Raw genomic sequence first — 16,859 nt, 5'->3', positions numbered from 1 at the left:
TACGTGGGTGCTGTGCTCACCCTCTCATGGGTGTCTTTGCTTGAGGTGTCCATGGGTGCACCTGAGTTGTGCCAGAAGCTGAAGTGAAACTCAGCCCTGCAGAATAACTGAGATTCCTTGAAACATCTCCTTTCTGTCATCCTAAGGCTGAAGAAAGCGGAAGCAATTTCAAATAAATTGTCAGTAACCTTGAGGTTTGCCAAAAACTTCCCTGTTGACTTTGGGTGGGTGCCCTGCAGCCGGCAGCAAGCCCTGGGTGCAGGTGCCCGCCCTGTGCCTTCAGCCACAGCTTTCATCGCAGGTATGATCTGCCACAAAGCCACCGTGGCTCAAAACCCTTGGTGGTATCTTGTTCCTGCCCATGGGGGCCCAAAGGGGCAGCGAGGAGCCTTTCTCTCACGGCCACATCTCACCCATCCCACCCCGTACCATCACTGAACTCCCCCGAGGCACTTCCCCAGCAGGAGGCAATTCAGCACCTGCTGGAGCACCCCTTTAGTGCCAACCCCACCACTGCCCAAGCACCACACCTCGTTTAAATATTGCTGCTTTAATAATCTACATCATGGTAGTAGTTCAAAGAGAAGATACAGCTGATTACGTTTCCTCTGCCCCCTGTCTCTTCCCATCAGCGTTCCCTTATTGCTGCAGACTTCGCCACGTTTAATGTCCCCTGGCTCCTGCAGGCCACGGTTAGGTTTAATTCTGCTAATTATCTTACATATAAAACATAATGCAACTGATCCCCTGCTGTTGCTGTAGTAATACAAAATAGAAAAGGAAATAAAAATGTTTATATCCTTATTGCCAGTGTGTCAATACCTGCTTTTTCCCTTACAAAACGTTCCTCACGCCTGTTAAAGCTAAATTCCCCTTCTCTGCTGAGCGCTGATCCCAAGGTAAAACAAAGTCAAGTTATTCCTGAAAAAGGGCAATTTAAAAAAACAGTTGCAAGAAAAGCCCAGCAGTTTCCTACTTCAAAAACATTTCACAGTTCTTTGAAAGGGTCTAAGCAGTACAGTAGAGAGCTACATTTACTGAAAATGTCTAGAGCTGATAAAAAATAAAATAAAATCAACCCAAAAGAATCCCAAATTAAGTTAAACTGGGCGAGCTGCTCAGCAGGCCACGAGGAGGGTACCCTGCACTGCTTGGGGAGCTGCAGGACCCCAACAACTCTACTGATAGGAACTGAGTGAAAAAAAATAAAAGTCACTTTAAAAAAAAAAATCCAGTTTCTCAGGCCAGGCAGGGAGGAGACCCCCGCGCACGAAGGCACACCAGTGCAGAGGCAAGGCGATCTGTTTAAAACACAGACATAAGAGCGTTGCTGTGGCTGCCCCAACCCCGGGGCTGGGCCCCAGCTCCGTCCCCTCGGTCCCACTAGAAGTTGACGGCGTGCGCCCGGTGCAGGCTGGCGTCTTGCTCAGGCTGCAACGAGAGGGGACAAAGCCAAAGATCAGGGCATAAACATGTCCCCAGCCCCGTGTCCCCCCTCTTCTGATGTCCCTACCTCTCTGTCCGGCCCCGGGACGTGGCCGGGTTTCTGAGCCAGGGCTGGCTTCTTGAGGATGCCTCTCCTGGGGGCTGGTGCTGGCCGGGCCTCCCCATCCTCTGCCGCATCGTAGCCGCCAGCCAAGGCGTAGTGCTGCTTCCTCAGCTCGCCCAGGCGCACCCGCTCGCCCTCCAGACACTTCTCCAGCTCCAGCACCTTTACCTGCACCACAAAAGCACACTTGGTCCTCATGTGCCCAGCAACAACAGCCACGGAGATGCAATAACCCCCCAAAATGTTGTACTGCCCCCTCCAGAGGGAATGGAATTAGCCCTCATTTCCTCCCCGTGCGGAGGCTTTACCTGTGTCTCCATTTCTTCCTTCTTCAGCTTGATGAGGGACATGCCTGAGAAGTCCATGGTGTCTGGAGAGAAAAGTGGGGGGGGGTGTTTACTAGGCCAGGAAAGAACCAAGGGCTTCAGCTTTTAGCTTTCCCTTCCTGCTTTACCAAACCTCACCTTTGTCCTCGATCTGTTCCTGCCCCGTCCTGGTGGAAGCCACCACGTTGGCCGCCATCTCGTTGACGTTGCGTGAGCACTCCTGGAGCTTGCTCAAGTTCCTGCTGCTCTTCTCAGCTTTCACCTGCAACGAACACACAGATGGCCGCGGGTCCCCAGCGTGGCCCCAAAGCCTGCAGCTCGGGGACACAGGTGCACAGTGAGGCAGCCAAATCCTGCACGGGAGCAGGGACACCAACCCCACCACGTTACAGTGGCCTAACTGGGAATGACAACCTAGATGTGAAAAGGACAGATGGACTTGCTGATCCCATCAGGGACAAGGTGACCTCCTTCAGCCTGGAGACACTAAGCCACCTCTGCTCCCACGTGAGCCAAGGACACACGAACAAGCAGCAGTGGTGCACAGATAATTTTTTTACAACCCCGTTCTTCATTTTAACATCATCTGCCACAAAAAGCAGTCTCGGCCCACCTCCCTCCAACTCTCTGCTCACTGAAACCTCAACACATCTCCGTCACCATGAAGAAGAAAGGTGGTAAGGACCGAAATTCATCCCTCTCAATGCTGCCTCCTGCAGTAGCTCTCCCTGGGTTCCTCACTAGTTATTAACATTTTCTTTACATAATCAGCTGGGCAGGAGGAAGATGGGAGGTTTTACACCTCTCATCAGAGGCAAGCCCTGTGAGGTGTGGAAGCATTCATGCAGGTGAAGACACATATTAAAAGTAGAAACCAACTTGAAAATAATAATCCCCTTCCAATTTTAATAATCCCCTTCCAATTTTAATAATCCCCTTCCAATTAAGAGCTTCCCTTCCCTGGGAAGGAGGCCATGGGCAGGACTGCCATGCACCAGTGCCTGAGAACAGCCCTGGAACAAAACGATGGGAACAAAAGGACAAAACCTGCCACGTGGTGTGCAGCCAGCCCTGCTGGGACGCTCACCTTGGAGGCAGCTACCAGCTGGGCCGTGCTGGCAGCGATTTCATGGGAGCAGACGATCAGTTCTTCGTATTTGCCTGTGTGCAGGACAACTCTGTCTGCTGACTCTCTGCAGTCAGAAGAGAGAGCGTGTTAGAGACACTCGCCTCGCACTGCAGCACAAGCGGGGGCTATTTGCCTCCCACTATACCCTCAGAAATCAGCATCAGATGCTGAAACTACAGCTTTGTCTGGTTATTTAAAGCTCATTTACAAAGCAAACTGCTCAAACCCCAGATCCAGAAGTTTTAGATGGGGATAAAACACCACAGGAGGCAGGATTGTGCCCCTGCAATAGAGTGGACAAGATATTTAAATCTTGTAGGGGCTTTTTCCAAACAAGCCCCTACATTTTCCACACTAGCACAGCTCAGGACGTGGTGCCCTGACCCCAACCACCCACACACGACCACCCCAACAGCCAGGGAGTATCTGAGTGGGGTAACGGCTGCGTTCTGCAGCTGGACACCTACACAAGCTGTGTGGCTCCCCAGCCCACCGCCTTGGAGGCAGAGATCAGCCCTTCAGTCCAGCGCGAGTTCTTGGCGTAAAACTCCTGAGTTGTTGCTGCCCCCTGTTGTTATAAGAATATTATGGCCTGCATTAGCTTCTTTCTACCATATAAATGTATAATAAATCCATAAATCATTAAAATCCACCAAAAAATCCTCATACGATATAACAATGTATAAAGCCATAAATAAAGCCGTATTTTAAGCCATATATAAAGCCATAAATCAAGGGATGAGCAGCATTTCTGTGCCCTTCAGGTTGCTCTTATTGGCCTACTTAAATATGGACCAAGAAAACTAACTTTGGAACCTTGAGACTGTGAATTTGGTTTGGGTTTAGGACACTTCTGGGCCATCATCTTTAGATGGACAAAGCTTTGTAAGGTCTGCAAAGAGCACGGGGCTGAGCAGCCCATCTCCAGCCAGCAGGGCTGCAAATGTGCCACTGATGGGGGAAAGTGAGAAATTCAGCTGGTGTTTCTGCAAATTGTGGGAAATTCTGCAATTGTTTCTGCAAATTGGGGGAAATTGTGGGTATTTCACGTCAGTGCACGGGGATGAACATAGGGGAGGACTTACCCGGCCACTCTCTACTATTTCCTTCTGTAAGTTTGTGGATGTCATTACAAGAAGTCTGATGGCCTGGAACGAGGAAGAACAGGTTTTGGTGTTTGATGTGGATTTTATACAGAAGGATCAATTTTGCCAGTGGTGGGAAGTGAAAGTTTTGTGCAGTTTGTGACCCCCCGAGAAGCTCAGCTCCTGCAGTACTGACCTTCATGAGGTCCGTGCAGGAGTTCAGAATCCTGTAGGGAAACAAGAAAAAGGGTTGAGCATCCAGGAGAGCCCTCTTTGGCCTGAGTTAACGAATTAGTTTTTTCAGAGACCAGCCTGCTGAAGGTTACCTTTAAGCAGCCCACAGAGAAGCTATCAAATATTAACTTAGACGTGCAATATGAAGGCCCACCCTTCATAAGGCAATTTTATGCTTAGCATTAGAAAAATGCAGGTCCAGAGTGCACGTGAGGCTTCAGAACACCACCCAGCCCCACTGTTAGAGCCGCTGCAGGACCGAAATGGCAATCCCCCAACACTCACCGCTCGTTCACTTCGAGTTTGATGCCAGAGCTTTCGTTCCTGGCTCGGCTCATCATCTCCTGTTGGGAAATGGGAAAGGGAAGGTGGGACACCACGCTGCTGCAAGCAGGGCTCAGGAGGAGGGGAGACACCAGGGAGGAGTGGACATTTTGCTGCCCAAGGGCCCATCTCATGGCTTTGTCTCACCTCTATCCTCCTGACAGCATCTTCAATTGCCGCGGAGGTGGAAGCCATCTCCTTCTCAACCATGTCCCCTAGCTCTTCCTGCTTGATGTCCAAGCTTTTCGGTCTCAGCTCCTGCCAGAGGAGGCAGCAACAGCCAGGAGGTTTTCAGCAGAGGAAGAGAAGAAAGTATTTGTAAGGAATAAAACCACAGAAGGCATTGAATTTGTTTTTTTCTCCCCTAAATAAATAAAGCTGCAAGAGCAGCACTCTGCAGGCAGCAAGGGCAGAGTCCCTTAGGTCAGCACCTTGCAGCAAACACAACACAAGGACCTCAGAGGTAGGAAATGTCCCAAACCAAGTTGGCAAAACACAAATACAGGTGCAGTTTGGCAGAGCTAACATGGCAGAGCTCTAGAGAGCTGATGGCCTTTGAAATTTGCAGTATTTTAATGGAAAAGACTAACAGGAGGCTTCAAGAAACATCTGAAAGCTGGGAAATTTGATATCTCAGGAGTATACCACAGGGGTACTGAGCTGAAAGACATCAGCTGATCTGAGGGTGACCATCCCCATGCATCAGGAAGTGTCTCAGTGCTCAGAAAATGTACCAGAACCTGCAGGTCACCGGGACAAACTACCCCAAAGTGCTGACTCCAAGCCAGCATCTCCAATTTCAGCTCTGGGCAACAGGAAAAGCCACATTTCCTTTTTTTTTTTTTTTTTTTAAAGTAAAAACCAGCTCTCCATCATCTACCTGGGCCAGCCCCAGGACACCCTGCAGCGCCCGCCGTACGTCCCCCAGCTCAGCACACCCCAGCGTCTGCTTGTCCTTCAGCTGGCCAAGGTAGTCCAGGCTCCGCTGCCCGCAGTCCCGGCACGTCTCCGTCAGCCCTGGGGAGAGGACAGGTTGGTGGCGGGCTCCTTGCTGTGCAGGGATGTCCCATGTTCACCCGATGAAGGGTCCAGCACCAAAAACAGCACCAAAACCAAACCCCCGTGAGCACAACCCCACCCAGAGCATCTGCTGCATCCACTCACGGTCAGCGTGGTCGGTGGGAGCCAGGTGGGACGTGGCGCTGCCGTTCACGATGGTGTCGGCTGTTAGGTGGGCGAAGAGAGACAGAGCCCCCACCAGCGCTGCAGCATCTGCCAGCAGGAGAATAAGGTCAGGGACAGCCAGCCCAGGGCACTGTCACCCCCTCAAAGGCAGCACAAGGGCTTGGAGAGGTTGGCGTTGACCCCTCCAGCTTGCAGGTGGCTCCTCAAACGAGCACGTGGGGACCCACCAGCTCCAGCCCCTGTGTCCTCCCCCCGCCACAGGCAGTGAATGCTTGCTGACAGCCCCAAAACGGCCAGGGGCTGCTGGATAAATATAAAATCACAGCAACACTCAAGCAACGCTGCCAGTCCCGAGCCCCAGGTACCTGCCATGGAGGCCACGTACTGCGCGTGCCCGCTCTCCAGCGCATCCGTGGACTCCAGCGCCGCCTCTGCACGGCTGAGCAGGTAATCTGCAAGGAATTCAGCTTCGTTAGGATCACGGAATGGTTTGGGTTGGAAGGAACCCTTAAAGACCAGTTCAGGAAGAGCTAAAAAATCCCCACTCTGGAAGTCAGACCCCAAACTCCTCAGGTTCAATGTGTGGTGGGAGAAGATGCCTGGGGGAAGCGGAGATGCCACGTTACCTGTCTCAGGGGGACAGGGGGCTGCAGGACATACCTGGGGAGCTGGTGCAGCGGACGTGCAGGGGGTCGTCCAGCTTGGCCACCGCGTCGCGGAGGATGCCCTCGGCCTCCCGCACTGCCTCTTGCAGGATGCCAAACTGCTCGTCCAGCAGCTTCTGCTGCAGGCTCTGCTCCTGGTTGCTCTGTGGGGTGGGAGGGAGGTGTGGGCACGCGGCTGGGGCACAGCGACCCCATCACCAAGAGTCCCTTTTGTAGGATTAGAGGCCAGCATCCCATGCTGCAAGTCCCATCCAGATGGCTGCATCGGTAGCAGATTGGCAGAGCCCCCCAAATGCTCAGCACCCTCCCCAAAACCGAGCGAGGGGCGCAGCACTGTACCTTCTCCAGGAGCTTGCCCTGCAGCTCGCAGATCTCCCTGCTGGCCTTGTCAGCCTCCTGGCTCAGCTGCAGCTCCTTCTCCTGGACAAGGCTGCGCGTGGAGAGCAGCTCGCGCTCCTTCTCGCTCACTGAGCGCCTCAGCTGCTCCTTCTCAGCCTGCAGGGTCTCCAGCTGGGCACTGAGCTCCGTGCCTGCCTGTCAGGAGGGCCAGGAGACGCCTGTCACCCACGGGTCATCACCCCACAGTTACAGAAGGGGCTGAGAACGTGCTCAGCTCGCGACACCGATGGGCTGGACCCACACTGAGGGACCCTGGTGAGTTTGCTCTTGGGCTCAGTGGGGATTTGGGTGCTCCCCGGGTACCTGCTTGGCGTGGCTGAGCGAGCTCTGCGCCTGGTCCAGCTCGTCCCGCCGAGCATCCAGCTCCCGCCGCAGCTGCTCCATCTGCACGCTCTGGTCCTCCAGCTGCAACCAAAAAACCCACGCTGGGGCTCAGTGGAAACCAGCCTGGTGGCAGTTTGTGGGAGCAGGATGGTGTCTGGGGGTCTTGGAACAGGGGGGCTGAAAGGGCTGGAGTTTGGGGAGCAACCCCCAGGTTGCTGGAACGAAAGCAACTGAACCCAGAGGTTTGGAGCGCAGCATTTTCTTGGGGGAAGAAATGGCAGATTTGGGCAAGAAGCGAACAAAGCACACATCAAATAACACCGTGATAAAGAGCTGTGGGAGCTCCTTCCCTCCTGGACCAGGCATTGTCCCCAGCCACCTCCCCATGTGCCACGTGCCCCAGGCTGGGATGGGCTCGATGCGGGGCCGGGGCAGGACCTGTGGCCCCATGGCTTGCTCACCTTCATCTCTGCTTCCCGCTTGACCTGCTCAACCTGAAACTCCAGCTGCTCCTTGACTCGCGCCACCTCCTCCTGGCTCTGCTGCGTCACCGTCAGCTGCTTGGCCGTGTCAGCGTTCTGTGCAGGGACACGGGGCTCTTTCAGAGAGGTGACCCTCACCGCAAAACCACCTCCACCCTCCCTCTGCCTAAATCGTGGCTGGGGCAATAGGGGCGATGCCTTTTTCGTGGCATCCAATATGTTGGCTGGTGGCGGACATTAATTTAAGGGGTGCTCGGGGGGCTCTGAGTGCAGGAGGATGGGATCGACGCAGGGCTGGGCTGGGGGGACACAGTGACAGGGGGACAAAGGCAGCATCTGGTCCTTGCAGACAGTGGTGTTACCTTCCTCAGGAGCTCGGCGTGGGTGTTGATGAGCTCACTGTGCTTCTCCTTCAGCTTCGTGTAGCGAATCTCGGTGGCGTTGGCTTTCTCTGGAGGGGGTGAGAACACATCAGCGCCCACTCCAGTGGCTTCCCGCAGCCCACGGGTGCTGCTGGGCGAAGCAGCTGCCCTGCACCTACTTTCTGCCTCGGCGCAGAGCCGCAGGGACCGGTCGCTGTCCTGCTTCACCTGCTGCAGCCTCTCCAGCTCGTCCCGGAGCTGCTCGTTGTCCACCAGCGCCTTCTGCTTCTGCTTGCGCTGCTCCTCCACCTCGCCCTCCAGGCTGTTCACCTGCGCCTTGAGCTGTGTGATGTACCGCTGCGCCTGTGGGGTCAAACAGTGCTTGGGTGCTGCCCCGTGGGGGTGCCAGCACCCCCTTTACCCCAAAAAAACTCCTTTCAAGTGCCCAGCTGTAGTTTTGGGCAAAGCAGCTGCAAGATGCCCCAGGAAAGTCTCCCCTTAGCACCCAAGGTTGTCCTCTGTCCCGTCTGCTTCCCTGGGAGCTGGCTGCTGGCACTGGGAGAGGTCCCAAAACAGGGCACCAGGACCCCGTGCCCCAATCCTGCCAGATCCCATCTGGGTTTCCCCACTACAGCGCTGAAAAGCAGCTGCTCCCCCACCCAATTTTACCTCCAGCTTAATTTTCTCCATCTCCGCGCGGAGCGTGTCCACCTCCTTCTTCAGGCTCTCGATCTGCGCATCCCTGTCATCCCGAATGCCGTTGGGCGGCCCGAAGGCTTGCTGAAATAAATCCGAGGTGACCTGGGGAGGACAGAGGGCGTCAGGCTGAGTCCTTGCCCCCCCCTCCACGGGTCTCTGCCCCTCCCCGTGACCCCACCTGGGGCTCTGTGGTGGAAGCTGTGCTGATCTCGATGAGGCTCTCTGGTTCCTCGTCCTCGGGGGCTTCCTCGGGGATGACAACCACTGGCTTCACGTGCTCTGCCAGCGCGGACGCCCGCAAGAAGTTTGGGGGGTTCTGTGGGGACAAGAAGTCACGGTGACACCTCCATGGATTTTCGGGAGAGCCACGGGGAGGGAGGCGACCCCTCACTGCCACGAGGTGCTGGCGTGTCCCTCTGCAGCATCCTCAGGCCCCCTGGCTGTGGGGACACCCCCGTGCACCCTAAAAACCCTCTCAAACCATCGCATGCCGAAACCCCGCCGTACCTCTGGCAGCCGGGGGATCTGGATGAGCCGCTTGAAATACAGCATGTCGGAGGCTTTCTTAAAGAAGCTTTTGAGGCTGGAAGGGGGAAAGAAAGAAAAATGGCTTGAAGGGGATGCGGGGAGGCTTGGAGGGACCCCAGTGCCCTGTGTCAGCCCCAGGTACCTGCGAAACTGCTCGTGGAAGCGGTCGCGGTGGCCTTGCAGGGTGTCGGCTGGCAGACCTGTGGCAATGGGAAGGGGACAGCAGTGGCTGCAAATTCTGCCCCACTCCAGCTGTGAATTTATTCCCACGTGCCCACATCCCTTCGGCTACAAAGGCCAGGTGGGACCGGGAGGGACACGGGGCATCCCCGGGTGACTGCAGCAGCAGGGACAGGGGATGCAGTGAGGGGAAGCGCGGGGTGTGGGGACTCACAGGAGTGCAGCTTGAACATGAGCTTGACAGCGTAGTGGTAGAGGTGGCTGCAGTCCTGGATCACCTGGATGAGGGGGGCCAGGCGGCACTGCACCGCCGACATCTGCGAGAGCGCCATGGAGGTGTTGAGCTGCCGGAAAACTGGAGGGGAGAGCACGGTGAGGCGCCGGGGACGTGTTTGCAGAGCCACCAGGCTCCAGCCAGCTCGGCTTGATCATTAACCATGACAGCTGTGGCTTTGCCAACCACCATCCTGTGCTGCTGAGCAGGGAACAACCCTGCTCCGTGCAAGAAAAACACCCACAGGGACCTTGGTGGCAGAAGCAATGGGGGCTCAGCTCTGCCACGGATATCCCCGATCCCAAATAGGAGGAATTTAACCCGAGATGATAAATGGGCAGGACAGCTGCCATTGGTAATTGCCACCACAAGGGGTGGCTGGGAAAGGTGATGTTTTTTGCCCTGCAAAGAGCTGGGGCAGGATGCGAGGGCAAGGGATGGCACAGAAATGGATCCCTTCCCCTGGCAGAAATCCAGGCAGCGCATCGATTGACTTCTTCCCCGCTCAGCATTGAAATATTTATGAATATAAATTCTCCGTATAACTGGGTCAGGAGGAGATGTGGATGGCTAACGAAGCCGGGAGCACGGCCTCACCGCTGCGCCCCGTTCTCCAGGGCAGCATCGTGCTCCTGATGTCTGATGGAGGGGAAGAAACCGCCTTATTTTTAAGCCATCTCAAAATTCCTGGAGAATGAGGCAAGGGAAGCAAACACGGGGCAGGGGCCACCAGCCCTGCTGGAGGTATTTCAACACAAGGAAATGAATATTTATAAAGGAACACAGCCTCCATGCTCTGCTTTGGGGGGTGGAAAGGATTTGGGTAATGCACACAATTAACATCGTTGCGCTGAAAAGGCACAAAAAGGAATTTCAGAGCAGTGCTGTACAACGCTTTGCACTGCTCAGGTGTGCTAAAAATAACCACATTTCTGAAATATTTTCCTACAACTGCCTCTACAGAACATCGACAGGGAAACCAGCTGAGACACTCTCTCCAAAGACTCCAGGAAGAGGAGGAGGAGGAGGAGAAAGGACCCAAACTGGAACTTGCTTCCTGACCAAAGAGCGAAACTATTGCTCAAGAGCCCCGGGGCAGCCGGGAAGGACCTGCCTCCTCCTCACCTGACTCTGACAGCTTCAGCTCGCAGTCCAGGTAGTCAAACAGCTCCACTGTCAGCTGGAAGCTGCCAAAAGAAACAAACGGGTCACTGTGCAGCACGGATATCGTTGCTCCAGCTGTTTATGCTTGCTACAGGTGCTCCTACAGGACGCCACTTTTCCAGGCTGCATTTCCTCCCACTGAGTCCTTTTTTTCCCCCACCTCCCTCTGATCTACAAGACTTTGGTGTGTTTGCTCCCCGTGTTTACACTGTGTCTCATTGCTCTAGGAGAAACCAGGCACCGTTGAACCCTCACAGACCAGGGGTGATTTGAAAACGCCACCGGCTGCCTTTCATGAGGCCGTTTGGTTAGCAGGATGCACCCACCCGGGAGCACACAGCTCCCACGAGGACACTCACATGTTATTCACGTCCGTCCCCGCCGTCTTTTCCAGCACCTCATCTGACACTTCGAGGCCCGGGGGGAACTCATGGTGCTTTGTAAAAGGAAAAAGAAAACAGCTGTTGCAGCTGGTAAATTTGCTGGTGTAGCACGTGCCCCTGAAAACCCCGCCGGGTGCCCCAGCAAGGAGGGAGCTCTGGGGATGCAGACGCTGCGGAGGGTCTCACCTTGGCGTGGAAGGAGATCTTGGTGAGGAGAAGCCGCGTGTAGATGCTCACCAGCTGCCCGTACCGGTCGTGCAAATGGCCCTGATGAAGACACAAAGGGAAAATTGGGGTATCTGGAGCGATGCAGAAAACCACCTGCCACCCACAGCAGCCCCACAGCTCTTGCCCTCTCCCACCTGCCCCTCGCTTCACCCACACCCACTGCCCAGCAGGTTATTTCTGCTGCTGGTTTGCTTTCCCCATGCACGTGATGCTTTTTGGCCCTTCCATCCCCTGCAGGTGCTCAGGGATCAGCCCCTGACCAAATCCCCTCCCCAGGGAAGTCCCAGCACCCACTCCCAAGCCCCCAGCGAGGCACCAACGTCTGATCTCCCCAGCTTTGCCACTTACCCACAGGTCTCCCACCTCGCGGATGTTGCTGCGGTACCGCTGGCAGTCCTGGAGGACCTAGGGGCAGAAGTGGGAGCAATGGAACAGGGATCCAGCTTCAGGATCCAGCCCCTCACAGCAAAACTCAAAGCTCAACCCCAAACGCCAGAGGCTGGGGAGGTTTCAGGGCTGGGAGCTAACGGGGGGCTTTGCCAAGGGATGCAACGTGCTTCCCCCCAAAAAGACCGAGCTGGTGGGAGGGATGTTTGGGAGGGGACACTCACGTTGGGGTGGCCGTCACGCAGGACTTTGTGCAGGACGTGGCAGAACTTCCAGCTGAGGATGGAGCTGCTGGGCAGGGGCAGCCCGATGGCATAGGACCAGAAGGTGAAGGCCCCCTTCTCATGGTGCGTCCCCAGGATGATCCCTTCCCGGCAGTCAAGGCCAAGCAGACACACACAGGGGGGACGTGTTGTGGGCTCAGAGCTCACCGTGGGCTCAGAGGCCACCAGCACAGAGCTGTGCCCACAGACAAGACCCCGTTTATTTCTCCTGGCTGCAGGGTGCACCAGGGACTCCCACGTTTTCCTGCCACAAGCATTTCAAATCATCCCGTGGAGCATTTCCTTTGCATTTTCACTGATGGATGAACCTCCGAGATGCCACCCCAGCCAAGCTGTCCCACACCCCAAACCTCCTGCAGGAGTCCAAAACCCTCCTGCCCTGGCACCGCGCTGCTCAGAGGCAGCGGATCTCCTGCAGGGACAAGAACGGAGCTCCCACATCACCAAGCAGCTGAGGAAAAGGATACGGCGCACATGTTTCTCCTTCACCGGTGCCTCTTGAGTATTTATGGCCTTGCTGATGCTGATGGCCTGCAGGAGAAGGAGAGATGGGCAGTCAGCAGCAAACCTCAGGGCCACCCCATCCCCAACCCGCATCCCCCCCAACCAAAGAGCCGGGTGTGCTGCCAGCTGGGAGCAGCCCAACCACCCGGGGCTCTTTGGGACTACTCTGAATTTAATACCACGTTTGTCACTTCGAAACCCTTCGTGACACGCAAACCCAGGCTTTTTTGTCCCTGAACAAAGCAGCCTGTTGGAAGCCCTCCCCGTTCCCCGTCGGCGCATGGCTGGCGGCTCGACAAGAGCCGCTGGTACCCTCGGCTGGCCCGGTAAACACACGGCATTTTTGGAGCCTGAACTCAGCGCCGGCGAGTGGTAAAGCACAACTGCGAGATGCCAAATTCTCGGGTTGTTTGTGTAATCACAAGAAGCCTTTGAACCGGGTGTTTTTCCACGGCTTTGATGGCAGCCCCGCGGGAGAGCAGCTCCAGGAAAATGCAGCCCCCAAGCAAGGAGGGAGCAGGGCTGCGATGCCACGATCAGGGAGCAGTGAGGTTAATGGAGAGGAGTGCCACATGCCGCCCTTATCAGGATGGTTATCAGTACATTAATGGATTTAATCACACTTCAAATTATGGTTTGGTCCCAAAAATAGGAGCCAGACGCATCGCTCAGCTCACGCTGGGCTCCAAAACCGAGCTGCTGGGAACCACGAGGATTTTTCTCCGTCCCAGGCTCAGCTGAGCTGGGCTGCTCCGCCCTGGCACGAGCGCTGGGGCCGTGCCTGCGTCTGAGAGCCCTTTGTCACCGGTGCCTTCGCGGAGGAAAAACCAAGTGGCCAGGAAGGCAGGAAGCAAGCGCGCCGTTGGCGCTTGTGCCGGAAGGGAAACGCAGTCCCTCCCTGTGCACAGGCCATAAAACCTGCTCCAGCCTTACCTCCCGGCAGCACGCAGGTTTCCCGACATCAGCCCCGGGTTTGTGTCACCTGGTATTCTGCATGGTGAGAGGAGCTCATGCACAAGGAACTCGGTGCCCTGAGCTCCAGCACGCTGCCGTCCCGTCAGATATCAGCCGGGACCAGAAACTCACAGAGCTGATCCCCCCACGGGCATTATCAGCGCTCCTCGTCTCAGCATTTTGGGGCCGAGCAGCCCTCAGGACACAGGTGCAGGCTCTGGGGTTTGCATCGCCACCACTCAGCTGCAGGGGTGATGCTGAAGGCGTTAATGCCCCAAATTGCCCAAAGTGAGCCCAAAACTGCTGTGCCCGCAGCGATTTCGCTTTGGTTGTGCTCAGGGAAGCCCTGGCGTTCCCCTGCCATGTGGGTCAGTAAAGCGGCAGCAGAGTTAAGCTGGCAACTTGATGCAATCCTCTTAACCCCGAAGGTTAACGAGCCCCAAGGCTCCTAACGAGCCCCTAAGGGTGGTTTATTGCATCTTATCGGGGCGCTTTGCTCAGGGGGCAGCAGGGCAAAGCCGTCTCCTGCCCTGCAAGGAGTGACAGCAAGCTCAGCTCAAATCATCAGCAGGAGCCAGGCTCAGCCTTGATCCCCACGGGGTCGGGACAAGGGAAATACCACCAGGGGATGATCCATCCCAGGGGATGTGAACTCGTCCACTCATGTCTACCCAACAGGATGGGCTGGGACCAACCTGCCTGTCCCAAAACCAGCCTGCAGTCCCCATTGGTGCTGGTGGTTTTATTGCCTTGTTGCCCATGAGCCTGGGGGCTGCTGGAGAGGCTGGTTTCTTACTCAGTGATTCGGTGCTGAGGGCTGAACTGAGCTGATTTATATCCGGAGCAGGTGAGCAGCCCCCAGGCCACCTTCACCACTGCTGAGATGGGAGACGCCGCGTCCAGCTTGGTCCCAAATAAACCAAGGTAGCACCAAAATGATGCCCCTGCCCGGGGACAGCGACTTGGATGTGCTTCTGCTGCCTCCAAACCCCGGGCTGGCCAGGAAGTTCCCAAAAAAGTGGTTCAAAACAGAGACATCTGGAGATGGACACGTCCTGGTTGTGAGCGTGGGTGCACAAAGAGCCTGGCCGAAACCTTTATGCAACCTGCTGACGATTTCCCCATCGCCACCCCAGCGCTGACAGCTGGGGGGGTCAGACCCCGAAACCTGCCTGCCTGCAGGCCCCAGGAACCCACATGGGCACAGCCCGAACACCTTACTCACAGCCCTCACGTACCAAGCTGGTGACTAAAGCCGGGATCAAAGCGCCCAAATGAAGGAGAATGGTTTACATCCACCCTTTCTTTCCAGGCTGCTTTTAATTACAGCGTGAGCCTCTCCGCCCACGGCTCCCCCGAGCCCCGGCATCCTGCGGTGCCACAATCCCCACCCGGCAGGTGGATGCCAGGTCCCCACACCACGGCGGGGAATGATTTTTGGCAGCAGGATGATTTTTGGCAGCAGGATGTCAGGCTGGAAACTTCCCCTGGGGCGACCCGGGGGCTGCTGGATCAGCTGAGCTGCAGATCCTCTCCAGAGCTCCTTTCCTAACGCTTCTCCTCCCCACATCATACCAGAAAAGTACCACTCAGAAGCCGTATGTGGATGCTTAGCTGGTTGGATTTTTACCTTTTGGCACATGTCTAAGAGAAGGAAAAACTTAGGCACAGAACAACATGAGTTTTTCTTCCGATGACATTGCAATGTGAGCACCCAGCGGGGACAGCAGGGTCCCACGTCCCACACGCAGCCTCTCCGAGGGGGATGCCTGCACCAAGACCTCAAAAAGAACTTCCAGGAAAATTGAGCGGCCTCCAAACTGCTCACGAGCACCAGGCTCACACCAGGCCCAGCATCCCCACCTGCACCAGCGGCATAGGGCAGAGGTGATGGGGCAGCGCTCGGTTTCAGCCTCCCGCTGCCGCAGCACGGTGGGGGCATGAAATCCACCCTGCCACCAGCCTCAACCGCCCAGTGGCCATCCCCGCAGCTATAATTAGACGGAGAAGGCAGATCGATACCCCTGTAACGATGTTGGAAACGTCCTGCTTAGGATGAAGCTTTTGTAGGACGCCTTGCAGCGAGTGAAGACGTGCGAGCGAAGTCGCATCCGTGTGGGGCCACGACGTGCTCGTACGATGCGACTTCTCTCTTGTGGCTTGGGCCAAGGGAAGGAAAAGCCGAAAGGGATGGAAGGAGGTGGAGGGACGTGCTCCTGCCCAGCCGGCGCAAGCTGCCCTTGGGTGCAGGAGGCAGCGCTCACGCTGTGGTGATTTCTCAGCGCTGCCCGGTGGGGCGGTTGAAGGAGACGGGTCCGGCAGGAGCAGGACTCGCCGGTTTTCCCGTGTCGCTCCCCAACCCCAACCCCAACCCCAACAATCGCCGCTTCCCACCTAGCATAGCCGAGCACAACACCCGAAACCAGCACCTGCTCTTCGTGGGGGGAGCTCTCCGGGACCAAACCAGCCCGGGGACCGGGGCAGGGTGGGCGATGTGAGGGGAGAAAGGGGAGAACAACCCCGTGCTGCAGCCCGGTGCCCACCGGGGAGGACGGACAGACGGACGGCGGGTCCCCAAAGCCCGGTGGCCTCCAGTGTTCCCCCACACACACCCCCGGCCAGGCCCCTCGTGCAGCTCCGCTGCCCCACGGAGCCCCCACGGAGCCCCCACGGAGCGGGGCCGGTCCCGCAGCGCCCTCACCGCTCCCCTCACAGCCGGCGCCGCGGGGACGGGGACCGGATCCCCGGGATCCCCGATCCTCCCCCCACACACACCACAACCCCTTCCGCCTGCCCTTGCCTGGTTTTTGTCGAACTGCTCCCGCTCCGCTTCCAGGCTGTGCCCCGCTCGGCGGCTCAGCACCCGCGCCGGGACGCTCTTGATGCTGTTCATGGCGGGCCCCGCTCCGCGCACCGCGCACCGGGCACCGAGCGAGCGGCGCCGCCCGCGGCTCCTCCCGGCCGCGCACTGCGCTCGGCCCCACGGCGCCCCTGGCGGCCACCACACGCCTCTGCCCGGCCCCACGCGGTCCCACACGGCCTCATACGGTCCTAAACGGCCCCACACGGTCCCAAACGGCCCCACACGGCCTCACGCGGTCTTACACAGCCCCACGCGGTCCCACACGGCCTCACGCGGCCCCCTCGTCCTCGCCTCAGGGCGTTGGAGGCTTGTGCCCGAGCACCCTGACTGAGTTCTCCTATTTCCTT

General features: G+C 56.9%; 1 protein-coding gene across 1 annotated transcript; it reads right to left on the bottom strand.

Moving 5' to 3' along the window:
• Nucleotides 1-534: 534 nt before the first annotated feature.
• HIP1R (huntingtin interacting protein 1 related) lies at nt 535-16,565 on the bottom strand. Its single transcript, XM_032199216.1, has 31 exons — nt 16,450-16,565; nt 12,659-12,722; nt 12,132-12,274; nt 11,869-11,925; nt 11,479-11,559; nt 11,269-11,345; nt 10,871-10,932; nt 9,686-9,826; nt 9,434-9,491; nt 9,271-9,346; nt 8,942-9,079; nt 8,734-8,865; nt 8,244-8,427; nt 8,065-8,153; nt 7,682-7,798; nt 7,200-7,301; nt 6,837-7,031; nt 6,493-6,640; nt 6,198-6,284; nt 5,812-5,919; nt 5,528-5,664; nt 4,795-4,905; nt 4,609-4,667; nt 4,286-4,316; nt 4,090-4,152; nt 3,472-3,572; nt 2,963-3,068; nt 2,014-2,137; nt 1,858-1,919; nt 1,514-1,717; nt 535-1,431 (listed from the first exon to the last, which is right to left on the bottom strand). The coding sequence occupies exons 1-31, from the start codon at nt 16,540-16,542 to the stop codon at nt 1,384-1,386; spliced, it is 3,198 nt and encodes a 1,065-aa protein (XP_032055107.1). The 5' UTR covers nt 16,543-16,565; the 3' UTR covers nt 535-1,383.
• Between the last annotated feature and the right edge of the window lie 294 nt (nt 16,566-16,859).

This window comes from Aythya fuligula, chromosome 17 (assembly GCF_009819795.1).
Source record: "Aythya fuligula isolate bAytFul2 chromosome 17, bAytFul2.pri, whole genome shotgun sequence".
NCBI lineage: Eukaryota > Metazoa > Chordata > Aves > Anseriformes > Anatidae > Aythya > Aythya fuligula.
This window is presented reverse-complemented; position numbering and strand designations above follow the sequence as displayed.